Below are 26595 nucleotides of genomic sequence, written 5' to 3'. Positions count from 1 at the left end.
GTGGAGTGAGGGTGGTTAAATGTGGAGTGGAGATTCAGACGAGGGAGGAGGGGATCAGACGTGGGAGGGTGACGGGGTGAGGGTGGGAGGGTTCACAGATGGAGGGGTGTGAGGGTGGGTGAGGTCAACGGGAGTGGATGAGGGTGGAATCAGGAGGTGTGAGGGATCAGACAGGAGGGGTGAGGGTGGGGAGGATCAGATGGGGAGAGTGGAGTGAGGTGGCGTGGTCATATGGGGAGGTGGGTTGAGGGTGTGGGGGTCGAGGTCTGACGGGGTGATGTGTGGGGCTGCCAATTTGATGAATAGCTCTGGGAAGGTGGGGTGTAGATAGATGGTGTCCCCATATCTACCTCACTCTGGGCCTGGCCCAGCACTGAAGTGTGTTCCTCCCCTGCACCTCCCTGCCACTCCGACCCCTCCCTTCCTTCCCCACTCCGCCACCCTCCCCTCCTGCAGGTTTCTACACGTCCAAAGGTCGGCTGGTCTGCTCGATTCTCTACCCGAAGATGGCCGATTTCAAGCTGTACCGCGATGCATACCGCTTCCTGCTTAGCCTGGTGTGTGTGGCTGGGATCGGCATGGTGTACAGCATTATCAGCAGCAGCCTCCATGGGGTGTGTACTGCATGGGGAGGGGCTGACCATTAACATGAGCACAGGGGTGTATGTGGAGAGGGGATCTCCGCACCCCCATTAACCCAGGCACTGGGCTGCCTCTGTCACCCGATTGGAGGGACTGAGCCTACTTGAGATGACCGCCACTCTGGTGCATCAGGTAGTTCCTGGGAACCTTGGTTCAATCCTCACCTCCGGCACTGTCTGCATGGAGTTTGCGCGTTCTCCCTGTGAAAGCATGGACTTTCCAAGGAGGGTGTGGGAGCAGAGAGAGCACTCGGGTGGAAAGGGGGAACATGATGAGGAAAGGGAGGGAGGAGGGAGGGCAGGAGCAAGCTAAGGGAAGCCGCAGAGATTGAGGTGAGGGGTGGTGGGGAGGGTGAGAGATGGTGGGAAGGGAGGTAACATGGGGTGGAAGGGAGGTGGGTGAGGAAGGCATCGCTGACTGCTTCTGCCTCTGGGTCCCAGGAGCAGGCTGTCCGCATCATCATCAAGGCACTGGACATTGTCACCATCACGGTCCCACCAGCTCTCCCGGCTGCCATGACTGCGGGCATCATCTACGCTCAGCACCGGCTTAAGAAGAAGGGGGTTTACTCCATCAGCCCTCAACGCATCAACATGTGCGGGCAGCTCAACCTGGTCTGCTTCGATAAGGTCTGTGTCCACTAGCAGCCCACCTGGGACGCCTCCCTGCCTCGCCCGCCCGGGATGCCTCCCCTCGCCTGCACCCCCACCCCCCACTCATGCTAAAACATGGTCTCCTCTGTTCAGACAGGAACGTTGACCGAAGATGGCCTGGACATCTGGGGCTTCCTCCGGACTCAGGAGGGCAGGTAGGGAATGGGCCAGCCTACACAGCAGGGTGGATACTGTCTTTAAGAAATGTAAGAGTGGGTCAGGTAGAATCTGCAGGGAGATGATGGGAGTATGAGGAGAATAGGGAACATTTAGCAGGGAAACAGGCTATCATAGAACCAAATGGCCTCCCCTCTATTGTAAGAATATCTAAGGTAATGTTATAACGAAGAACTGGGAGCAGGGCAGGACTTGATCATCAAGGGCCTACTGTGGCAGCAGTGAGGTGGTGGCTAATTTCATTACTGACACCCCTCAGCCAGTGAGCTGGGGTTAATTTGATGATTGATGCTCCTCTCACCACCAGTGAGGTGGTGGCTAATTTCATTACTGACACCCCTCAGCCAGTGAGCTGGGGTTAATTTGATGATTGATGCTCCTCTCACCACCAGTGAGGTGGTGGCTAATTTCATTACTGACACCCCTCAGCCAGTGAGTAGGGGGTAATTTGATGATTGATGCTCCTCTCACCACCAGTGAGGTGGTGGCTAATTTAATTACTGACACCCCTCAGCCAGTGAGTAGGGGGTAATTTGATTATTGTAAATACACACCAAAATGCTGGAGAAACTCCGCTAATCTTTCAGTGTCCATAGGAGACAAAGATGTATTACTGATTTCCTCCTTCAAGGAATAAGCAAATAAACAGGAAATCTCAGAATGCATACAGTGCTGGCTGGGGGAGGAATCCCGACATCAAAAGGTACTAACTGGATATGACAAGGGGAGAGGTGAGAATTGATTCTTTTTGTGCAAAATGAGATGGAAAAGGGAGATAGGTGGAGCTGGGGGTAAGCAATGGGGTAAGAAGTGGGGGGGGGGGTTAACGAAAGCCAGAGAAGTCGATGTTAATGCCATCCGGTGGGAGGGAGCCCAGTTGGAAGATGAGGTGTTGCAGATGGTCTCAGTCTGGCAGCGCATGAGACCATGGACAGACGTGTCAGCAAGGGAATGGGACAGGGAATTGAAATGGGCAGCCACCAGGAGATCCACGCCATTGTAGCGGATGAAGCCGAGGTGCTCAACAAAGCGATCTTCCAGTCTGCGTCCAGTCTCTCCAATGTAGAGGAGACCACAACAGGAGAACCAGATGCAGTAGACGACCCCCTGCAGATTCAGAAGTGAAGTTGCTTCACTTGGAAGGGCTGTTTGGGGCCCCGAATGCTGGTGAGGGAGGAGGTGTGGGAACAAGTGGAACATCCTGTGGGTGATTATTGGCTCCCCTCTCAGTGATTGAGGTGGGAGCATGGCTTTAGTCTCCATATTCAGGTTTACGATTGGCAGCCTCCTGTTCTCATCCCTGTCGCCCTTGTCTCTGCAGGTTCCTCTCCCTGGAGCGCAGTGTGGCCACTCAGACTCTCACCCGGTCCTCTTTCATCGCTGCTATGGCCACTTGCCACTCCCTGACGAACATCGACGGCAAGTTGTCTGGAGACCCCCTGGACTGCAAGATGTTCGAGATGACTGGATGGGTGAGGAGACTTGCTTGGATGAGGACCCTCCTGCAGTCCCAAGACCACCACTCACATTGTCCCCTTCTTCTTTAATCCCCATGCCCTTTTGAGTCTCCATCAAATCTCCCCTTATTCTTCTACCCTCCAGGAATAAAGTCCAAACCTGGTTAACCTTTCCCTGTTACTCCGTTCCTGAAGTCCAGGCAACATCCTAGTAAATCATCTCTGCACCCTTTCTATTTATTGATATCTTTCCTGTAGTTCGATGACCAAAACTGCACACCATACTCCAAATTTGGCCTCACCAATATCTTAAACAACTTTACCATAATATTCCAACTCCTATACTCCGTACTTTCATTTATGAAGGCCAACATGCCAAAAGCTCTCTACAGTGCTATCCATGTGTGACGCCACTTTCAGGGAATTATGTATCTGTATTCCCAGATCCCTTTGTTCTACCCCACTCCTCAGTGCCCAACCATTTACTGTGTATGTCATTCCTTGCATTGTCCTTCCATAATGCAACACCGCACACAAGCTCCTCATATGATGACCCTTTCATTCCTGGAATCATCCTTATAAACCTCACCCTCTCCAAGGGTGGAGATCAGTCTTGTTCCTCTGCAACACATTGAGATGTGTGAAGTACTTCATCCGGAAGATACGGATTCACTGCCCTAGATTCAATTTTTATGGATTTATTTGGGTGCTGTTCACAAGTGGCAGAGGGGCCATGGACTGCTCGAGTTGTTCTTGTTTTATCCTTTATCGTTCGATCCTGATTTCCCCCATACCCATTCCTCGTGACATTCTTCCCTTCCACGCCCCCTCCCCCCCCCCCCCCGCGCTGTCAGGAATGTCGGTCACCTTCCTTCGCTCTCTGTCCGCAGGTCTTGGAGGAGCCCACCAGCGAAGAAACAGCTCTGCATGAGCAGATCATGCCCACCGTCGTGCATCCTCCGCGGCCGACTACCTCAGCAAACCCCAGCTGCGGCGATGCAGACATGGTAGGGGGGCAGTGGAAGGGAGGTGGGGGAGGTTTATTCGAGACAAAGCACGTCAGAGAGTGAACCATCCATAATGAACAACAGAGGCAGGAATATGCCATTTAGCCCTTCACTTCTATATTCAGTAAGAGTGGCTCGGTTTGCATAGTGGTGTCGGCACAAGTCTTATCAGGGGTATCTGCGGAAGAGCCACAAACTTGTGGGGTGCAGAGGTGGGTGCCATACCTGTCGTATTCCTCCTCTGTGTGCCACCATCACACCGCCCTCCCTCCGAGGTAACAAGCAAATATGCGTGCTAATAGCACATGGAGACGAAACCACGTGATTTATTTTGGTGACATCCCTTTGGTGGTGTTCCTTGGTGTGGTCTTCAACCCCTTGTGATGCTAGTGCTGTGGTCACAATAACATTTTTTTGGGGGGGGTCATGGATTGCAGATGCCCGCCCCCCATGATGCCAACCCTGAGCACCAGCGACTGTTTTAAATCCAGTGCTCTGCGTAAGGAGTTTGTACGTTCTCCCCATCTTTGCATGGGATTCCTCCGGGTACTCTGGTTTCCTCCTGGCCCCAAAACATGTAGGTTAAAAACACAATGCTAAATAAACTTGATAGGTCACACAATGTACATTATGCAGCAAAGATAAAGACACATCACCAACGTTTCGGGCTTGAACCCTTCATCAAGGTATGAGAAAAATGTCGGCAGGTGCCTGAACAAAATAGTGGGGAGGAGGGGCAGGGGGAGGAACAGTCCCACAGGCAGGAGGTAGTAGGTGGATAAGGGAGGGAGGGAACAGCAGCAAATGATGAGGTGGGGCAGATTTGTGAATGGAGAGAGAAGGGGGTGGAGAGTTGGAGGAAAGGAGGGATGGGGAAGGGAGGGAGAATGGGGAGTGGGCTAGCAGAAACCACAGAAACATTGCAATGTTAATGCTATCTGGTTGGAGAGGGCCCAGTCGGAATATTAAGTGTTTTACCTCCAATTTACAGGTTTGGCAGATCATGAGGTCATGGACAGACATGTCAGCACGGGTGGGGCACAGGATTGAAATGGTTGGGAGATCCCTGTTACTAATGCGGACAGAATTAAGGTGGTCAGCGACACGAACTCCCAGTCGGCGTTCAGTCTCTCCAAGTAGACGAGGCCACAACGGGAGTATCGGATGCAGTAGGGGTTGTCGGTTAATTTGGATATAATTGGGGGGGTGGCATGGAATTGGCTTCTACCGTGCTGTAAATAAAAAAAAAATAATATTTAAATGTAAAAATTAACTTAAATTGAAGATTATTTACATGAAGCGCTACAATATTTCAGCAAATGCATCATTTGCATTTCTAGTTTGAGTAATGTTTCTTTCTCTTTCTCTCTCCCAGGAGCTTCAGGAAGTGATGGTGAGTCTCAGACTGTTCTCCGCCATCTTTCAGCCCAAGGAGAGACCAGTTCAATGGTTCTCGCTATGAACACCCAGTGTCAACTGTGTGAATGAGACTGGTCAGATGGTTTCATTCCACCTTTCCACCACCCTGACAATAACACCCACCCCCACCCCCCACAAAGATCCTGAGCTCTCCCTCCTGGTGAAGGCACACACTGACACCTTCTGCCATATTAGTTGCGGGAAAGATGTTGGAGAGGCTGAGCTTGTAGTTTAATACACAAAAGTCTGGAGAAATCAGTAGGTCGTCTTTATGGCAAAGATAAAACCAACATTTCGGGCCTGAGCTCTTTGTCAAGGTGTGAGCAAATAGCTGTCCAAAATGTCGCCAGCCACACTGGTTCCACCTGTCAGCAATTCACCCATATCCATTGAAACCCATCCTATCCACAGACCTGTCCAAATGTCCTACCCACCTACCTACTTTTGGCCTTTATGCCTTTAAACCTGTCCTATCCATGCTTCCATCCAATTGTTTCTTAAACATTGTAATAGTCCCTGCCTAGGGACTAGTCCCTGCGTCTAGGGGCAGAGGGGGCTGGGGCAATTATGCGGGAAATGGAGATGAGGGTAAGGGTTCCCGAATGTTTGGGGCTCTGAATGGTGGTGACTGCCAGTGTGGCACTTCCTGCGGTCACAGGCTTCGCTTCCCTTGTGAATCTGCAGGGCCGTCTACTGCATCCGCTGCTCCTGTTGTGGTCTCCTCTACATCTCCGGCGGCCTTTTCCACACACCCACTACCCTCTGTAAAAAAAAAAAAAGAAAGAAACTCACGGATTCCTGTTAAATCTCCCCTGCCCGCCCTCTGTGTCCTCTGGTGACCGATTTTCCCTGCTCTGCAAAAGTCTCTCTTGTGTTCACCTCCCATGATTTTGTACACCTCTGTGAGATCACCCCTCATCCTCCTGCGCTCCAAGGAATAAGCTTCAAACGGAGATCCGGCAACTGGAGCGGAGGTGCTCAGTGAGGGGTGCCAGTCTGTCATTACCTGTTCCTTGTCTCTATCGGGCTTCCATGGCTGCCTGTTCTGGCATGAACGTTTCCACCATGAAGCTGTGTGCTTGCCCCCTTCACTTGCTGTTCTCTCTCCTTCCTTTCAGAACTGCTATGAGATTGGAATCATCAGCCAGTTCCCCTTCTCCTCCGCCCTGCAGCGCATGAGTGTGGTAACCCGGACCCTCGGCCAAAGGCAGCTGATCGCCTACATGAAAGGAGCCCCCGAGACAGTGGCCAGCCTCTGTAAAAAGGAGACGGGTACGTTAGACCCTCTTGCCTCTTCTCTCCACCCCCCCACCCAAAAACACCTGCTCCTTTCCCCCCAGTGGCATGGTCAGTGCAGTACTGTTACAGTACCAACAACTTTCTCCCTGGGTCTGTGTTGGTTTCCTCTCAGCACTCCAATTTCCTCCCACCCCCCCAAAAATTATGGGCTTGTGTTGGCGGCATGGGGTTATGGGCCAGAAGGGCCTGTTATTGTGCTGCATGTCTAAATTTAAAAATTTAATTTGTATTTCAAAGAGAAGCTCACATGTTGGATGATAATTTGAGTTTATTGTCATGCACATAAACACCATGCATAGATGGACTGATCTCTTGTTTGCTGCAGCCACCAAGGTCTGTAGGAATAGACCCTTTGGCCTATAAGAGTAAGACACAGGAGCAGAACTAGACTGTTCATCCCGTTGAGTCTGCTCCACCATTCAATCCTTTTTCCAACTCAGCTCCACTGCCCAGCTTTTGATGCCCTGGCTAATCAAGAATCTATCAACATCTGCCTTAAGTGCACCCAATGACCTGGCCTCCACATATGATTTAATTCCTGGATTCATCCTTGTGAACGTCTGAACCCTCACTGATGTCAGGACATTTTTCTTAAATGAGGAGCCCAAGGCTGCTCACAATACTCTAAGTGAGGTCTCACCTGTGCCTTGTAAAACCTTCACATTGTTCCCAGGGACTGGATGGCCTTGTGGTCCGGGGATTGGACGACCTTGTTGTCCCAGGGATTGGAAGGGTGTTAATCTGCAGGGTGAAGGGGAGCGTGGAGATCTCTGAGGGGGTAAAACAGGGGTGACCATAGGGTTCATCTTCAAACAAGGTTAACGAGCAAATGGGAGCAGTCAGAGGGTGGGAATGTGGGCAAAAGGATGTAGAAGCTGCAAAATGCAGAATGGGTAGATAGGTTAGTGGGCTGTGTCCTCCACGCTCCAGAGGGAAAAATAAATCAGCCAAGCCAATATCACCATGGATACAGACTGAGAAGTCGTTAGCTGAAGATGGGGCGAGAGGCTGCAATGTGCCTAGAGGGGAGGTGAGGAGTTGCTCATCCAGCTAGCGTTGAGCCTCATTGTAACAGGGCAAGAGACCACAGACGGATAGGCCAGGAATAGGACGGGAAATTAAAGTAACAGCATCAGAGGGGTGGGTGGGTTCAGCGTCTCCTGCGGATCAACTCAGGTGCCCTTCAGTGCGACCACCCTGTGGTCCTGCAGCTTATTCTTCCCATCAACCCTGTCCCTTTGGCTTTTACCTGCACCAAGCAATAACGTGGGGGAGGAGGGGGGGGGGGTGTAGGCATTTATTGTCCTTGGTGAACAGTTCCGTCAGGTCAGGGCTTCCAGGGTGTTGGGGAACATACAGGGATCTCAGATTTATTGTCAGAGTACATACATAACATCACATACAACCCTGAGATTATTTTTCCTGTGGGCCAGGCAGAATTACCACTTTTTGGTAGTGCAAAAAAAATCTTTACACATGTAAACAAATTAAATGTAAACAACCTGTGCAATACAGAGAGGAAAAATATCAATAAAGGGTAAGAGTCCTTAATTGAGTCCATGATTGAGTTTGTGGTTGAGGAGTCTGATGGGGAAGGAGTAGTGGCTGTTCCTGAACCTGGTGGTGCGAGTCTTGTGGCCCCGATACCCCTTTCCTGACGGCAGCAGCGAGAACAGAGCATGTGCTGGGTGGGGTGGGTCCTTGTGATTGCTGCTGCTCTCCAATGGCAACATTCCTCGTAGATGTTTTAGTGGTGGGGAGGGTTTTGCCTGTGATGTCCAGGGCTGTGTCTACTAACTTTTGCAGGACTTTCCACTTAGGGGTATTGGTGTCTCCCGTACCAGACCATGATGCAGCCAATCAGCATGTTTTCCACTGCACTTGCAGAAATTTGCCAGGGTTTCTGATATCATACTAAATCTCCACAAACTCCTGAGGAAGTAGAGGCACTGATGTGCTTTCTTCATGATGCCATTGGTGTGTTGAATCTCAGCGTTATTGGGACTCGATGGCGGAGATCAGCAGGTGCTGCCGGAGACTCCTTGGGATGTACTTGCAATGAGGTTGTGAGGTGCTGTTGGAGGGAGGCATTGGATTACGTCGCGGGCTTTCGAGCTGCAGTCAACAGGAACTGGGGTTCATCGTAGGCTGTTGGGTAGAGCTGTCAGTACCGAGCAGTCTCTATCCGTCCAACATTCCTTCTCTTTTTTGTGATAGTGCCAGTGGATTTCTCCCATGTCCTGGAGAAGTTTACAAGGCAGGGGCTGAGGGTGATTGCACTGGCACACCGCAAGCTGGAGGCAAAGCTGACCTGGCACAAGGTGCAGACGGTTGACAGGTAACCATGAGGGACACATCTCGGCACGCCTGGTTCATCCCACCCCACTGAACCCTTGGTCCCTGTGTTCACCCACCTCACCCCAGCCCTTCAATCCCGTCTCCTGGCCCTTTTTATCCCCTCTCCCTCAGTCCCAGTGATCCTTTCACCCTTGACTTTCACTTCCAATGCTCTCCGATTTCCCCCTTGACCCCTGACCTACTGTTCACTAATGCCATTAGACCCCTGACCGTACCCGAATGCTCTCTGATCTACCCTGATACTGCTTACCTTTAACCCCAACCCTACCTTGGGTGCTCTCTGATTTCCCTGACCCTCAGTCCCAGTGCCCCCGATCCCCTTCTCCTCCCTTCACCCCTTGTCTCCCCCCACCCTCGGCCTGCGTGCCCCTGACCCCCTCAGCCTGACTCCTCGCCATTCACCACCACCCTGCCACATGAGACTGCCCAGGTAATGGCCGGGCTGTTTCCCCCCCCCCGCCCCACCCCAGGCCCTGTTAACCGTGCATCCTTGTCCCCAGGTCTGTGATCGAGGCCAACATGGAGTTCCTTGGTCTGATCATGATGCAGAACCGGCTGAAGCCGCGCTCCATCCCCATCATCTCGGAGCTCCAGCGAGCCCACATCCGCATGGTGATGGTGACAGGTAAGTGATACGCGCGCCAGGCAATGAAACATGCTCCACACGGGAAACACAGCCAGGCCTGTTTGTGTAGGTAAAAACAGTACAGCAATCTGCTGCTGTCTGAGGAGTTTGCAATCTCTCCCCGTGACCCGCGTGGGTGCTCAGGGTTAGTAGGTTAATGTCTTTGGGTAGCATGGGCCAGAAGGGCCTGTTACCGTACGATTGGTGGGGAGGGGTAATTGGTGGGGAGGGACCAGCGAGGGAAGGCAGAGAGGGGTCAATTGTCTGGTGGTGGGACCATGTTGTCGGTGACAGAAATTTCAGATACAGTGTCTGGTGGGGTGGTAAGGTGACCATAAGGGGAATCCTGTTCTTGTTGCGTCTAGGGGCAGAGGGGGCTGGGGCAATTATGCGGGAAATGGAGGTGAGGGTAAGGGTTCCCGAATGTTTGGGGCTCTGAATGGTGGTGACTGCCAATGTGGCACTTCCTGCGGTCACAGGCTTCGCTTCCCTTGTGAATCTGCAGGGCCGTCTACTGCATCCGCTGCTCCTGTTGTGGTCTCCTCTACACCGGAGAGACTGGGCGCAGACCGGGACATCCCTTTGTTGAGCACCTTGACTCAGTCTGCTGCAATCGCGTGGATCTCCCAGCGGCCACCTACTTCAATTCCCCGCCCCATTACCTTACCAACATTTCTGTCCACGGTCTCACACTCTGCCAGACTGAGGCCACCCGCAAATTGGAGGAACAATATTTCTGACTGGCCACCCTCCAACCAGATGATATTAACATTGACTTGTATGGTTTCTAATTCCTCCCCCACCCCACCGGCCCTCCCTCACCTCTCTCTTCCCTCTGTTTCCTTTCACAGAACCAAAATCAATTCTCAGCTCTCCTATCATATCCAATTAATGCCTTTTGTTGGTCTGGACTCCTCCCCAGCCAGTCTTCAGTCTCTTTATTCTGACGTTTTCCTGTTCTGTGCTTATTCCTTGAAGAAGGGCGCAGGCCAGAAACGTCAATAATGTATCTTTAACTTTTACTGACGCTGCAAGACCGGCTGAGTTCCTCTAGCACCTCTGTGTCCTTTCACTGCATCTCCAACAAGATGGTATTAACTGAATTCTCCGGTTTCTGTTAAGCCCTACCCCATCCCTCTGTTTCCCCATCCCTCCTAACTCCCCACCCCCTTTCCTCTCCATTCACAGAGCTACCCCCTCCACCTATCACTCCCCAGCTTTTTTTCTCTTCTGCCTTCCCACCCATACCCTCTATGACCTCTTGCTTGTGGGCCTCCCACCCCACCCCTTGCTCTATTTTATTCGGGCCCCAGCCTGCTTTTTGCTCATCCCTGATGAAGGGGTTAGGGTGAGGGTTACGAACGCTGCGTGACCTGCTGAGTTTCTCTGGCACATTTGTGTTCACTGTGGTTGACTCCCCGTTCTTTATGATCGCCAGGCGACAACATGCTGACAGCCCTCTCTGTGGCTCGGGAATCTGGGATGATCCCGCCGCATGGGAAGGTGATCATCACGGAGGCAACTCCCCCAAAGGATGGCCAAGTGGCCACCATCAACTGGCAGTACGCTGAGGAGCCGGAGTGGTGGAGGGCACACAACACCAAGGTAGGGGGCTGCCCAGGGTAACCACGCTACAGTGTCACTGTCAAACAGTAGACCTGACTGGGACCAGTCCCATCCAACCTGGACCAGCCTGTGTAACTCCATCCCCACGCGTAACTCCATCTCCACTCCTGGTCCGGTCCATGCGTAACTCCATCCTGCTTCGTCCCAGTCTAAGACCTGTTCCCGTCTGGTCTTGCCCCCTCACTTCCTGTCCCTGTCTGAGATTCGTTCCTGGCCATGCCGATGACCATTGATGTTGCTCTCATTAATCACCACAGGATATCCGGATAACGGTGGAGGACGGCATCTCGAAGGACAGGCCCTTGCCCCCGGACGCCTGTTACCATTTCGCCATGAGCGGGAAGTCCTTTGACATAATCGCAGAGCACTTCCCTGACCTGCTCCCCAAGGTGAGTTTGGCTGCCCCTCCTCTTGGTGTCTGATGTCCTTCTGCAGCTGGAGCCACTTCCCAACGTCTGGCTATGGGATCATTGAGTGGTACTGCACAGAAACAGGCCCTCCCACCTCAACCAACTCTGCTGCCTGTCCATGATCCATGTCCCTCTATTCCCTCCATATGCCTACTATTGGATTTACATCCACCTCTACCCCTGGCAGCCTGTTCTGGGCACCTCCTCCTCATTAGAAAAAAAACTTGCTGCACCCACCTCCCTTAAACTTTCCCCCTCTCACTTTAATCACATATCTCTAGTATTTGCCATTTTTATCCTTGGGAATAAAATTTTGACTGTCTACCCAATCACCCCTCACCCAATTTTCCCATCACACACTCCTGGGATCAGACACAGTGAAGCTCCCTCCACACCATCCCATCACACACTCCCGGGGTCAGATACAGAGTGAAACTCCCTCTGCACCGTCCCATCACACACTCCCAAGGTCAGATGCAGAGTGAAGCTCCCTCCGCACCGTCCCATCACACATTCCCGGGGTCAGACACAGAGTGAAGCTCCCTCCACATCACCCCATTTCAAACTCCTGGGATCAGACACAAAGTGAAGCTTCCTCTACGCTATCTAGTCACTCATTCCCTGGGCAGGGACAATGCAGATTAAATACAAAGTAATGCTCCCCTACCTTCTACACATCCCCAGATCAGTGGCTGAAGAAACGGGTAAAGTGGTTTGATCTTGTGCTAAGAATTTCAGTTCACTGATAACTCAGCAAACATCAGTTCTGGCTTATCAGTTATGGGCGTGCATGCGTGTGTGTCTGTCTGAGTGTGTGTGTGTGTGTGTGTGTGTGTGCGCGTACGTGTTTCTGAGGGTGGGTGTGTATGTGTGTGAGTGCATATCTGCCAGTATGCGTGCCTCTTTGTGTGCGCGCACCCCTGTGTGCGTTTGCCCTCAGAGGTGTGATGCTCTGTGTTTCCCTGCCCAGCTCCTGCTGTGTGGAACAGTTTACGCTCGCATGGCCCCAGATCAGAAAACCCAGCTGGTGGACGAGCTTCAGAAAGTGGAGTGAGTACAGACTTGGTCTGTGGTACCTCCCCTCTCCTTGTGCTTATTAATGGGGGGTGTCGATGGCAGTAACAACCACCTGGATTTATATAGCTTTTGTTCACAGTGAGACATCCCAGTGAATACTGAATGAAGACAGCCACCAAATCATACCAAGAGATTAGGACAGGTAGATAAACATTGAGTGGAGGGAGTCAAGGAGCATCAAGGAAAGGGGATGAAGGCAGAAGATTTGGAGGAGTTATCACTTTATAATTACTGCCGTATGGCAGAGTAGTCTCATTCCTAGAAAAACCATTTCAATTTTGCGCCCCACTCCCATGTCTGTCCTTAGCCTCATGCACTGCAAACCAAAACTACCCGTAATTTGGAGGAGCAAGACAGAATTTTCCATCTGGGTGTTCTCCAACCGGACGGCATTACTGTTGACATCTCTCCGATTTCTTCCAGCCCACTCCCCGTTCTCCCTCTCCTCTGTCCTTCTGGCTCCTTTCCTCCAGCTCTCCACCCCTTTCCCTCTCCATTCACAGAGCCATCCCCATGTTTGCTGCTGTGCCTTCCCTCCCTTATCCACCCATTACCTCCTGCCTGTGGGGCCGTGCTCCTGCCCCTGCACCCCCCCCCCCCCCCCATCTCCATCATTTTGTTCGGGCACCTGCCTAAATTTTGCTCACACCTTGATGAAGGGCTCAAGCCTGAAACGTTGGTTATGTGTCTGTCTTTGCCACATACACTGTTTGACCCACTGAATTTCTCCAGCCTTAAATCAGGGTACCTGCAGACTCCTTGTGGACAGGAGGGCGAGGTGAGAGACTAGCATCGAGTTTTACATGTGATGTATGAAAAATTCCAGACTTTTGGCTAAAAATAGGGGGTTGACTTTTACACGGGTGTATGTGGTATGAGAGGACTTACATTTAAGGTGAGGGGGTGGGGAGGAGTTCAAAGGAGATGTGTGGGGAAAGTGCTTTTAGGTTAGAGGAGCAGATGTGGCCTCAAGTGTAGTTTAACAATGTGAAGGATCAATTTGCTCACAGCACGAGAGCACCGTTGCCAAGGTTTGTTCCCTCTGCATAAGAAACCTGTGTTATTTCATACTTGTGTCTTCTCCCCGACGGGAGGAGGGAGAAGAGTGTGTGTCCAGGGTGTGATGGCTTTATTATTTGACAACAAATAGTATCTGATCATTAGGGGGAACGTCTTCACACAGGGAGTGGTGGGGAACAAGCTGAAGTGGTGAGTGTCGGCTCAATTTTAACATTAAAGAAGAATTTGGACAGGTACATGGTGGGAGGGGTATGGACTGGGTGCAGGTCAGTGGAACTAGGCAGAGTAATCATTTGGCATGAGCAAGATGGGCTGAAGGGCATGTCCCTGTGCTGTCATGCACAGAGTGGGAAGGCTTGAGGGGCCAAGTGTTGTGAGAAAGGCCTCCACAAAGGTTGGGGATTTTCATGTTGGAAGTTAAATCTGTTTAAGGCTGGGGGAAAAGTTCATGCCTTTCCTTTTATTCCAAACAGCTACTATGTTGGTATGTGTGGCGACGGTGCCAACGACTGTGGGGTGAGTGACCAATCAAGAAACGCTCAGTCTTGCCTCTGGTGTGGCAGGTTCCAATCCTCAGGTTCCCAGGGAGTTAATCGAGCCTTGGTTCCTCTGGTGCGCCTGCAGTTAGCACAACTCGATGGGCCTGCCTGGTGTTCCAGGACATCACTAGGAGCTGCTGGCCCTCACCACCAGAGACATGGGTTCATCCCAACCTCCGGCCCTGTCGGGGGAGGGCGTGGTGTGTGCACACCATCATGTGTGTGTTGGGAGGGGGGGTTGTATGTATATATGTGATTATTATGTTTACACATATTTTGTGGATCTATGTGTCCGTATGTGTGTGTACATATGTGGATGCATTGTGATCTAAAGAAATGCTGCCTGCAAGGGGGTGGGGGTGGGGTCGAAGGGAATGTGGGGAGTGTGAAATAGGATCAGAGTAAATGAGTGCTTTATCAGCAATCATCCAGGGGCCAAAGGGCCTGATTCCAGGCATTCTAGGATGGAGGAGACCCATCGAGATAGAGTGGGTCTATCTCAGACCCAGTTCCTCTCCCATCCCCGAGGATTTCTGTTCCCGTCAAATGTTATTTCTACTCCCTTGCCCACTGTCCTGTCAGGCAAGACAGATCCTTCCCGCTTGCCACCCAAGAGTGCTCACTATCCTTCCACTGAGCCCCCTCTGGGAACCGCTTCTCCCCGGTGACCATCTGGGGTGGGATGCGGTGGAGAATGTGGGGGCTGGCCCGGTCTGGATTGGCCAAACAGCCCTGGGGCTGATGACTCCATGTGACCCGGTGCGTTCTCGCCACAGGCACTGAGGCGAGCCCATGCCGGCATCTCCCTGTCGGAACTCGAGGCATCCGTGGCATCGCCGTTCACCTCGAAGACCCCGGACATCTCCTGCGTGCCGGACCTGATCAGGTAACCCCAGTGCGTACGTTCACTGGCTTTCAGTCCCTTGCAGTTATTTGCGGTCTCGGTGACTCGCGGTCATGTTTTTCCCCTCTCCCCCCTTCTTGATAACTTACTCTGTTCTCCACAGGGAAGGACGTGCAGCCCTGGTCACCTCTTTCTGCGTCTTCAAGTTCATGGCTATGTACAGCCTGATCCAGTACCTCTCCGTGCTGCTGCTCTACTCGGTGAGTGGCAGCTGTCCTTTTGGTAACTCGGGGGGTTGGGGGAGGTGGGAGAGTGCTGTAGGTGTGAGGTGGGTGAGGTGAGTTGTGCAAAACCTGGCACGCCAGAGGCCCAGAGAGGAGCCCACCATTTCTGTCCCTGTCCACTGTATGATATCCCCCCAACCTCTCACTCGAATCTGACTGTGGGGGTAGGAGACTCGGTCGGACTGTGGGAGCTGTAGTGACGATGTGCAGGTGAGGGATTCCCCAGGTGGTCAGCCTGTGTGGGTGAGAGGTTTCCACTGTTCAACTCCCACTGCTGTCACTCAGCGCAGCTGAGGGATTGGTCCCATTGTTGTTGTGGGTGAGGTTGGGCAGTGAGAGAGGCGTTCCTGCCTGTGAATGATCCCGACTCTGACCCACTGAGGCCCTGCCGCAACTTGTGATGAAGCTTTGGAACTGTGATTCTTTTCAGATCCTGAGCAACCTGGGTGACATCCAATTCCTCTTCATCGACTTGGCCATCATCATGAGCGTCACATTTACAAGTGAGTAGGGGCCGGACATCTCATCGGACCCAAATAAAAGGTGGGGTGGGGGAGAGGAGCACAGGTTAGCAGGTGCATGCAGATTGGGGGTGGAGTGGGGAGTTTCTTGGTTTGGATGCCTGCCTACATTGTGCTCATACCCTGATGAAGGGCTCAAACCCAGAATGTTTATGATGTACCTTTATCTTTGCTATATAAAGTATGCTGTCTGACCTGAGTTTTCCCCCAGCATTCTTTTTTACTTCAACCACGGTGTCTGTAGACTTTCGTGCTTTAGTGGTTTGAGTATATGCAGGCGGCCCAGAGATGGCTAATCCTGGCCTCTGGGTCGAGGACCGTTGGAGGTTTGAGTATACACAGGCAGCCAGGCCAGAGATGGCTATTCCTGGCCTCTGGGTGGAGGGTTGTGGCTGGTTTGAGTGTCCACATGCAGGCAGCCTAGAGATGGCTAATTCTGGCCTCTGGCTGGAGGGTTGTGGCTGGTTTGAGTGTCCACAGGCAGGCAGCCTAGAGATGGCTAATCCTGGCCTCTGGGTGGAGGCTTGTGGCTGGTTTGAGTGTCCACAGGCAGGCAGGGTGGAGGTGGCAAATCCTGGCCTCTGGAGACACACTGGACCCTGCAGACACTGGGATCTGAAGCTAAGCACAATCTGCTGGAGGAACTGAGCAGATTGAGCAGCATCAGTGGGAGGAAAAAGAACGGTCAACATTTCGAGTCTCAATAAAGTTTTTCGGCTGGAAATGTCAAGCATTCTTTCTCCCCCATGGATTCTGCTGAGTTCCTCCAGCAGTGTGTTTTACTCTCAGTCTCTGCTGGAACAGGCGAGAAGCCAGTGTGTGGAAGTTATTCAGGGAAGCTGGGGGAAAAATTTAACCGGGTATTGTCCTTGCAGTGAGCTTGAACTCATCCTGGAAGGAGCTCGTGCCTCAAAGGCCCCCATCCAACCTGATCTCAGTGCCAATACTCCTGTCCATGTTGCTGCAGACCCTCCTCATGCTGGCGTTTCAGGTCATGGCCTTTCTTCTGGTGAAGGAGCAGCCCTGGTATGGCGAAGGCACCCCCTCGAAGTAAGTAGTGCGGCACAGTCATTCTGCAATCACTCACAGAAGGGGAATAGGTCCTTTGGCCCATCAAGCTCCAGCTGACCAAAGAATCCCACCTGCCCACATCCCTCTAAACCAGCCATTTTCAATCTTTTTTTCAGCTAAGCCCCCGCCAGGACCCCTTGGATTCTTAGCCTCGTTTATGGGCCCCCTTCCCTGAGAAGCAGTCAAGTTTTGGTTTCTTCTGTACTTCTCACCTTCTTTCTTCTTTGGCTTGGCTTCGCGGACGAAGATTTATGGAGGGGGTAAAAAGTCCACGTCAGCTGCAGGCTCGTTTGTGGCTGACCAGTCCGATGCGGGACAGGCAGACACGATTGCAGCGGTTGCAAGGGAAAATTGGTTGGTTGGGGTTGGGTGTTGGGTTTTTCCTCCTTTGCCTTTTGTCAGTGAGGTGGGCTCTGCGGTCTTCTTCAAAGGAGGCTGCTGCCCGCCAAACTGTGAGGCGCCAAGATGCATGGTTTGAGGCGTTATCAGCCCACTGGCGGTGGTCAATGTGGCAGGCACCAAGAGATTTCTTTAGGCAGTCCTTGTACCTTTTCTTTGGTGCACCTCTGTCACGGTGGCCAGTGGAGAGCTCGCCATATAATACGATCTTGGGAAGGCGATGGTCCTCCATTCTGGAGACGTGACCCATCCAGCGCAGCTGGATCTTCAGCAGCGTGGACTCGATGCTGTCGACCTCTGCCATCTCGAGTACCTCGACGTTAGGGGTGTGAGCGCTCCAATGGATGTTGAGGATGGAGCGGAGACAACGCTGGTGGAAGCGTTCTAGGAGCCGTAGGTGGTGCCGGTAGAGGACCCATGATTCGGAGCCGAACAGGAGTGTGGGTATGACAACGGCTCTGTATACGCTTATCTTTGTGAGGTTTTTCAGTTGGTTGTTTTTCCAGACTCTTTTGTGTAGTCTTCCAAAGGCGCTATTTGCCTTGGCGAGTCTGTTGTCTATCTCATTGTCGATCCTTGCATCTGATGAAATGGTGCAGCCGAGATAGGTAAACTGGTTGACTCAGTCCAAGATTCCGCCCTGCTCCAGCTCCCTCAACAGCCCCTAAGGCTAGAGCTGGATGAGGTTCCCACCCTGGATGAGACATATAAGGCAATCGAACAACTGAAAAGTGGCAAAGCAGCAGGTATGGATGGAATCCCCCCAGAAGTCTGGAAGGCTGGCGGCAAAACTCTGCATGCCAAACTGCATGAGTTTTTCAAGCTTTGTTGGGACCAAGGTAAACTGCCTCAGGATCTTCGTGATGCCACCATCATCACCCTGTACAAAAACAAAGGCGAGAAATCAGACTGCTCAAACTACAGGGGAATCACGTTGCTCTCCATTGCAGGCAAAATCTTCGCTAGGATTCTACTTCTCACCTACCAACTACATAAAAAAACAAAAAAGTTTCTATTACTGTATATACTCATTTAATCGTTGAATTTTTTTTGGTCCACTTTTTTGGGCCAAAAAGGGGAGGGGGGTCGACTTTTGCATGGGTCATACTTTTGACCTCAGTGAGTACCTGTGTCATTCAGGGTGTCAGAAGCTCAGATGGCCTGGTAGTAAGTCCACGTTTGGGGTGTTGGGAGTTCGGGGTGAGGATCCGCGTTCGGGGTGTCAGGAGCTCCAGTAGCCAGCCGGTTGGGGCGTCGGGAGCTCGGATGGTCAGGTGGCCGGGGCAAGGATCCGCGGTAGGGGTGTCGGGAGCCCAGATGGGCAGGCAGTCGGGGCCAAAAATAGGGAGGTCAACTTTTACATGAGATTGACGATTATGTGGTTTGCGAGGTGAAAAGAGAACAAAACTTTACTTTAAACGCTCTGTGACTCCCGCAGGTGGCCATAGGATCCCTTTTGACAATGGCTGGATTAGATCATAGAAATCTACAGCACAGTACAGGCCCTTTGACCCACAGCGTTGTGCCAGCCCATTAACCCATTCAAACGACTGCCTGGAATTTCCCTACTTAGTAACCAAATGGCTGCTCTGAAGTCGTCTTACCCATGCCCAAATGTTGCAAAAACAGCAATTTTTTTACACCGTGGGCTGTATTTTATGTCCTCAGTGCTTGTGACAGGGACTGGGCCAGGGAGCTGACGAACACAACTGTTCCCACTCAGAATGAAACTGAAGAGGACCACCTCCACATCTCCAACTATGAAAACACTACACTCTTCTTCGTGTCCTGCTGCCAGTACCTTGCAGTCGCTTTTGTCTTCTCGAGGGGCAAGCCCTTCCGGCAGCCTGTCTACAGGAACTGTGAGTCCAACATTGTGAGCATCATGTTTCAGGGCAGCTGGCTTGGTTCATGGCTGCACTTCCTCTCCAGCCAGATGTGTTTGATAATTTCTATACTTATGGTGCAGTGGTTACAGCTGTTGCCTCATGGGTCCAGCGATCTGGGTCCGACCCCGACCTCCACCACTGTCTACGTATGCGTGTTTGGTCACGTGTGACTGTATGTTTGCATGCATGTGCGTTTGTGTGCCCATTTGCATGTGTGCCTGTATATGTGAGTGAGTGTGCGGATTTTGCACGTTCTCCCTGTGATCCCGTGGGCTCCCCACTTCCCAAGGATGCTGCTTGGATGGTCAGACCCCTTGTGGGTGGGTTAATGGACATCAACTGTAGGGATGAGGTTGATGGGAACATGCGAGAGAATGGGATATAGGAAAAGTCTGTTGGGTAGGGAGAGGGATGGGTCAGATCCATGGGATGCCAGAGGAAGATGGGATTACACTGGGAGCCAGCAGGGACTTGATGGCCCAAATGGCCTGTGTCATAAGATGCAACAGATTTGCAGAGTAGTGACAGAGTGGAATTGGAGCAAGAATGTTTGCATGGTTTGTGTGAAGGAGAACGGGACAGTGTTCAAACTATTCACTCTGAACTTGCTCTGTTCCAGATTTATTTATGGGATGCATCCTAATCCTTTACAGTTTCATCATTCTGATCATGATGTTCCCAATCGATGATATTGCTCACTTCTTTGAGGTAATGGCATCCCATTTCTCTGTGACTGGGTCTGGGGTGGCTGTCCCTTCGCTGTCTTCTGGGCTCCCCTTCCTGTTGTGGAAAACGCGCGAGCTTAAATGGTGGGAGTGTGTTGACGATTCAACAGTGGTAGTGGGTCAGAGATGCTGAGTGCTGGATGGAAAGTGTCTACAATGACTCTGAGCCCTATTTAATCAACGATCCCAGTGAATGTCATCAGTAGAGGAAAGGGAGACCCCAGTGATCTTCGTGGCTGTTTTGATGATCCTCTGTATTGACGTCCCGTCCGATTCTTTGCAGCTCCCTTCCCACACAGTGATGCAGCCAGACGGTCACTCTCAATTTGGATTGGGGAGGGGAGTTAAAGTGGTTGGTAACCAGGGTTCTCTCTCGTACTCACAGACGCAGCACAGGTGTTGAGCGAACTGAAGTTTGAAGTTTAGATCTCTTCCCTATGTCTGCAGGGGCTCTGGTTTCCTCTCACCCTCCAAAATGTTTCGGGGTTTTTAGGTTAATTGGGTGTATTCATGGGTACATGGGCCAGAAGGGACTGTTACCAAGCTGTACGTCCAAATTTAAAGATTTAATCATAAACACCTTTCCCTGTGGTAAGATGATGATTGAACTGTCCACCTTTCACCCTCACAGCTGGTCTGTGTGCCCCTGGACTGGCGGGTCAAGATGCTGCTTTTAATCCTGGCCAACCTCGCTCTTTCCTTCCTCGTGGAGGTGAGTGAGCTTTGCGAGGGTGGTGCAGTGGGAGGAAGCATTTGGGGTCCTGGGATTGGCAGGCAGGCTAATTTACTTCCCTGCACAGGGGCAAATGTATTCCGTGTGTGCGAGTGTGCATGGCATGGGATGGGATGGAGGAGGTGGGAGCAGGGGTTGGGAGGGCGAGGTAGAAGGGTTGGGGAGTGAGGTAGAAAGGTTGGAGGGGATGGGATATGGAGTAGGGATAGAGGGGCTGGGATTGGGAGGAGCCGTTGAGTGGGAAGTTGTGAATGTTGCAGTCAAAACTCTATGGTGTCCGAGGGTCAGGGAGGAGGCCTTCCTCCCGGCAGTGACCACGTGGGGGGGGTGGTGGCAGGGGGCCAACGCTGCCAGTCCATTGGTAGAGAGGGAGTGACGTTTAGGGCCAGTTCAGTAGGGTCTGACCCAGACTATGGAGGTGTGAAGAAGGGAATGGGGTCAGTAATGAGTGGGACGAGAGACCAACTGAGTTCCAACAGTAGGTGGGAGGAAGGATCATCTTGCTTCTAGCAGTGGATGGGAGGAGGGATTGACCTAGTTCTGGAGGGTCCGCAGCAGCGGGTGGGAGGAGGGATTGACGTGGTCCCAGCAGCGGGTGGGAGGAAGGACTGGCCTGGTCCCAGCAGCGGGTGGGAGGAGGGACCGGCTTGGTCTCAGCAGCGGGTGGGACGAGGGACCGGCCTGGTCCCAGCAGCAAGTGGGAGGAGGGTCCAGCCTGGTCTCAGCAGCGGGTGGGACGAGGTACCGGCCTGGTCCCAGCAGCGGCTGGGACGAGGGTCCAGCCTGGTCCCAGCAGCGGGTGGGACGAGGAAGGTCCAGCCTGGTCCCAGCAGCGGGTGGGAGGACGGACCGGCCTGGTCCCAGCAGTGGATGGGAGGACGGATCGGCCTGGTCCCAGCAGCGGGTGGGAGGGGAGACTGACCTGGTCCCAGCAGCGGGTGGGAGGAGGTACCGGCCTGGTTCCAGCAGTAGGTGGGAGGAGGAACCGATCCAGAGTCATTGACTCTGTTTTCTTTCACTGCATTGTGGCAGAATTTAGTGTGTGACTACTGCGTCAAGAGTCGGCTGTGCGCAGGAAGATCCAGCAAGTGTCTGGTCCCGAACATCAATAACCAGGTGGGTCCACGCGACACATTGCGGACTTTTCTAACGCTGCAGGCACACAAGGTACACCAACCACAGTGGTATAAATTAAATTACAATATTGCCAGGCTGGACAGGAGATGAAAGGATTAAAAAACTAATTTTCAGTCACAGTACTGCAGAAATAGTGACCTCTCATCAGTACAGACAGATCTTTCTCTAGCCCCACTTAGTTTATGGTCAGGGTTTGAGTAGTCCATGAAGTTTCAAGAGCCTGATGGCTGTTGGAGTGACAAGGGGAGCTGTTCTTGAACCTAGATGTTCTGGATTTGAGGCTACTGTACCTGCTCTGCAAAGGTAGCAGTGAGAAGAGGATCCTTTGTGGTGTCGGCTGCCTTCTTGAGGCACTGCCTCATATTGTCGTCTTCGATGAACGGGGAGGAAGGTGCCCGCGATGCGTGGCGATGTTTGCCAGGCTAGGGTCTGCAGTCGGACAGATGTTTCCCATGGTAGACAAGAAGGCCCAACTTCACAATAAAAGGGCATTAATTTAAAACATAGACGTGGAAAACATTTATTTAACCAGAGGGTTGAGAGTCTGTGGGACTTGTTGCCACGGGCGGCTGTGGAAGCCAGGTCGTTGGCTGTATTTAAGGCAGAATTGACAGATATTTGATTAGTCAGGGCATCAAGGGCTATGGAGAGTACAGGCAGTGGGGCTGAGTGGGAGGATAGATCAGCTCATGATTAGAATGGTGGGGCAGATTCAATGGGCTGATGGGCCTCCTGCTCCTGTTAAAGTCGTTTGGGAGCCTGTGTGCAGGGAGAAGCCTGCAGCCAATACCTTGCTCCCATGGCTTCTGATGCGCTGCGTTTTCTCTCCCCGTTTACAGCCGGACTTGGATCCAGCACTGCCTCCCAGCCGGGGAGACAGATACAAGCGACTGGCGCGGGAGTTGCTCCTCGATCCTGACTGGCCCCCCAAGCCCAGAACCAGCACCAAGGCCAATGTCGGCCCCTTCTCCGGCCGCCAGGAGGCAGCAGACTCCGCCACGCAGCTCTGACCAGCCGCCAGGGCGCTGCTTGGTGGAGAGGGAGAAAGGTCAGCACCCGGGTTGGGGGGAGGGGGGTTAGGGTAGGTAGGTTTACCTCTCATATGCATGTGGAGGGTGTTACCCAGCAAGGTGGCCAACCATCCCACATCTTCCTGTCCACATCGCCGTACCATCCTCAATCCCTGGAAAGTTGGTCCTGCAAGCAACAGCCCCATTTGGGTGACTCGCCTTTGTATTGGGCTGTTTCCACAACTTGCTCTTCCCCAACCATTCAAGCTAGTCACCCCACATTGTGTTCTCTTGGACTTCACTGCACCCAGAGATTTGCTCAGGGCTAGCCTGCATCACAGCCATTGACCCATCTCCCTCCACAACATGTGAAAAAAGACGAACCTGAAATCTTAAAAAAAGTTGTTTCGCCTTGAGTTTTTAAAGTACATGGAGAGATAAAAGTCGTGGGAAGCATCGACATGCCCTTCGATGCTTTCCACAGTTTGGGATAAGTGGGTGGGGGGTCACAACCCTCGCAAAGATTCATGACCCCTGACACCAATATTTCAGGGATCCCTGCATTCTTTCTTTGGGGGGGTGGGGCAGGGCATGGGGAAAAATGTAGTGATAGAGTGAAACAGGAATTGGGGCTGGTTCTGATATCTCTCGCTCTCTCCCCTCTCACACTACCCCCCCTGCCCCATCTCTCTCACCTACCCCCCACCCCCGCCTCTCTCTGTCCTCCCTCACCTTATCACACTCTATCACTGACCCCTTTCCCTCCTGCGACCATCACCATCACCTCCACCCCCCCAGCTCTGTGCAATGTGCTGATGAGCCATCACTGACCAACCGGGTTGAGAGGTGCCCCGACGAGGGAGAGCAGCCTCTCACCTACTGCCCTGGTATTTCAAGGAAGAGCTGGTAACCACTGCAATATTCGTGTGCCCCTCCCCCCAAGCCACGTCGCCGGCAGACATGACCATGCCCCCAGCGTTTCAATTCCGACAGAGTGGCGATCCCTTCTGGGTCTTCATAGCACCTCGGGGTGTCCTACAGGTACACGATCCTTTATCCGGAACCCTTGGGGGACAGTGTGTTCCAGATTTTGGAGAGCTCGCCCAAATTGTGCTGCTCTATCCACCCCCACCTCCTTCCAGTCACTCGGCCACCTCCCCCGTACCGCCGGTCCCTCGGTCGCCCGGACGCCTCCCCCGACTGCCAGACTTTGGAGCTTTCCAGATTTTAGATGTCCGGATAAAGGATCGTGTACCTGTAGTATCAGGCCAGCATGACACTAATAGAGGACGGCATTTTCTACTCTTCCCCAACTCAGTGTGGGGGGGGGGGGGGGGGTTTCCACCTCACCAATGAGTACTGATATGCTGCCACATCAAATGGGATGGGTAGTAGAGGAGTTGGCTGTGTTTGGGGAAGAGCAGGACCCCCCCCCCCCCCGCCCAAAATTTGTTAGGAGGCCATGGATGTCTCCAGCAGGTCAAAGGTTCAAGTGGAGGGATGTGCTCAATAGCTCTCCATGGTGGCCATGCTGGTGGTCCATTGCCTGCCTGCTCCCCAAGGCCTGACCTTGCTCACATGTGCTTCCTGTCACAATAAAGGTACTACCCCCTCCTTCCTCCCCCTTGCCCTATGAACCCGCAGGCAGGCAGAGGAATTAACGGAGCGAAACAAGTCTGCAGACATGGTTGTTGTCAAAGCACCAATGCTGTGGGACGGCCTGAGTTCCTCTCCAGCATTTCCACGCTTTGAAGAGAAATTAAATAATCCTGCTCGCTTTTCTTCCAAAGGGTGTGTGGGGGCCTCTGCTGGTACCAACCTCCCCCTCTCCCTGGCAGAGGGTGGCTGTAAGGTCAGGCCCTGGTGCAGGTGCAACATACCCGGGCCTTGCAAGCCCAGGGTGACCAGTGCCCTCCAACACCCCTCTCTGCCATTCACGGAGCCATTTACAACTTTATTTATTGACTTCCATCTCTGTCGCTGTGGCGGTGGGGGGCATTGGGAAGGGAGGAGAGCCTCACAAAAAACACATCAGATGGTTCCTCCTGCTCTGAGCACATCCTGTCTCCCTTCTGAAGCCAACACTTTCTATTTGAAATTAAAGACAAAATATATTGAAGAGGCTTTGCTATTAAATATTTTAATTAATATAAATTCAAAATAAAAATTTATTAGATTTATCCTATTTCTTTGGTAAAACCTGATTGACAAATACCAGAAGCTCTTCACCGCCTGCCTGGTGGCAAGTTATAAATGCTGAGTGAAAGAGGACTTTGAGGCTGAGTTCTGAAGGGCAGGGCGGTGGCGAATCTTCAGACCTCGACTCGAGGACAGTTGTGAGTGTTCGAGGCGGAGATCAGTCGATGACTGGAGCAGGAGAGCAGTGGTTGAGAGCAGTCAGGACCTTTGGCCCATCGTGCCCACCCTGACCTTTTGACCCAACAAAGCCGGTCCATTTTGAGTGAAACACGAAAATACCGGCGCTGCGATTGCACAGAGATGCTGGAGGTGTGAGTGAAAAAAGGCAGGTGTCTGCATTAAAGGGCAGGGGAGGAGTACAGACCAAATGTGGTAGGAGAGGTGAGAATTTATGGGGAGAGGGGGAAATTGGAGGGACAGCAGATCATCTGGATCTGGCCACCCTCCAACCGGATTAACATCGATCTCTGGTTTTCATTTAATCTCTATCCCCATGTCTTGTTCTCTCTCTCTCCCCCAGCTCTGCATTCAGAGCTACCTCTCCCCCCCCCCACCCTATCAGTTTTCTGCCCTCTCCGTATCCAGCTCACACCTTCTGCCTATTGATCTGTACTTTCCCCTGCCCTTTACTCGTACCTTGAGGAAGAGTTCAGGCCCGAAACATCGGTTCTGTACCATTGACCTATGGACACTGCGAGACCGGCTGGGTTCGTCGTCCAGCGTCTGTGTTTACACCAGTGTCTTTTCCCACCTTTGCACCGTTTCCTGTGCATTCATGCTTTTCAGATCGCCTTTAAATGTGCTTACTCTCACCTTATTTATCACTGCCCTTGTTTTGGACACGGGAGAAATATTTCATCCCATTTACGGTCCTCCTGACGTACGTCAATCAAGTTACTCCTTTGGTACAGGGAAAACGCCCAGACCGTGCAGTGTTTTTTAAAAAAAGAATTTTGGTATTGGTGAGAGTTGCTGTAATCGAAGCACTTCCGCTGGTGTGGACCAGAGAGCAGGGAGCGGAGACGCAACGCAGGGTCCAACTGCCCAGTCCTACTCCAATCAGCTCCGTACAGCCTTAAAGGAGCCGACGGTGCTTGGTCTGGGCCCAAGATGGTAGCGGCCACGAGGGGGTTGCAGGCTCTGGGGAAGCATCGGACCGGCGCAGGGCACCAGTGAAGGGGAGAATATCCTCCCCGTTGAGGAGACGGCCGCAAGGACGGAGACCACAGTAGCGGACCAGAGAGCGGCTCTGTGGCTGAAGGCAGGGTTGTGGGCGAGGAACCCACTCGGGCCTCAGGCTGCTAGTGACTGCAGTTAATGAACTCACACCAGGCTGCGAGCTGCTGGACACTGGCTCATGGGAACCAGGATTCTCGAGGGTAAGGAGGATTCTGGGCTCGGTTTTCCGGTGGTTTGAACACTCGGCGACTTTGCGGTGGGGGGGGGGGGGAATCTCTCGCTTCTTTCTCTGACA

General features: G+C 52.5%; 1 protein-coding gene across 3 annotated transcripts in view; it reads left to right on the top strand.

The window, feature by feature from the left end:
- The window catches only part of LOC138754872 (polyamine-transporting ATPase 13A3-like), a 51723-nt gene extending 26621 nt beyond the window's left edge, over positions 1-25102 (top strand). For 2 of the 3 annotated variants that reach the window (XM_069919797.1, XM_069919799.1), the window contains 22 exons: positions 457-614; positions 1083-1271; positions 1389-1450; positions 2794-2944; positions 3820-3936; positions 5312-5329; positions 6474-6627; positions 8872-8992; positions 9513-9637; positions 11076-11242; positions 11521-11652; positions 12644-12723; positions 14244-14286; positions 15086-15195; positions 15317-15413; positions 15868-15940; positions 16834-17008; positions 19097-19290; positions 19937-20025; positions 20674-20754; positions 21808-21891; positions 22752-25102. In XM_069919797.1, the coding sequence (XP_069775898.1) occupies positions 457-614; positions 1083-1271; positions 1389-1450; positions 2794-2944; positions 3820-3936; positions 5312-5329; positions 6474-6627; positions 8872-8992; positions 9513-9637; positions 11076-11242; positions 11521-11652; positions 12644-12723; positions 14244-14286; positions 15086-15195; positions 15317-15413; positions 15868-15940; positions 16834-17008; positions 19097-19290; positions 19937-20025; positions 20674-20754; positions 21808-21891; positions 22752-22922 (2591 nt within the window). In that variant the 3' untranslated portion in view covers positions 22923-25102. The remainder of the gene's footprint in view (positions 1-456; positions 615-1082; positions 1272-1388; positions 1451-2793; positions 2945-3819; positions 3937-5311; positions 5330-6473; positions 6628-8871; positions 8993-9512; positions 9638-11075; positions 11243-11520; positions 11653-12643; positions 12724-14243; positions 14287-15085; positions 15196-15316; positions 15414-15867; positions 15941-16833; positions 17009-19096; positions 19291-19936; positions 20026-20673; positions 20755-21807; positions 21892-22751) is intronic. The other variant, XM_069919798.1, reaches the window with a different exon arrangement.
- The last annotated feature ends 1493 nt before the right edge of the window (positions 25103-26595 follow it).

The sequence above is a fragment of the Narcine bancroftii genome, chromosome 2 (genome assembly GCF_036971445.1).
Source record: "Narcine bancroftii isolate sNarBan1 chromosome 2, sNarBan1.hap1, whole genome shotgun sequence".
Taxonomy (NCBI): domain Eukaryota; kingdom Metazoa; phylum Chordata; class Chondrichthyes; order Torpediniformes; family Narcinidae; genus Narcine; species Narcine bancroftii.
Note: the sequence above shows the minus strand (reverse complement) of the source record. Positions and strands in the feature narration are given on the sequence as shown.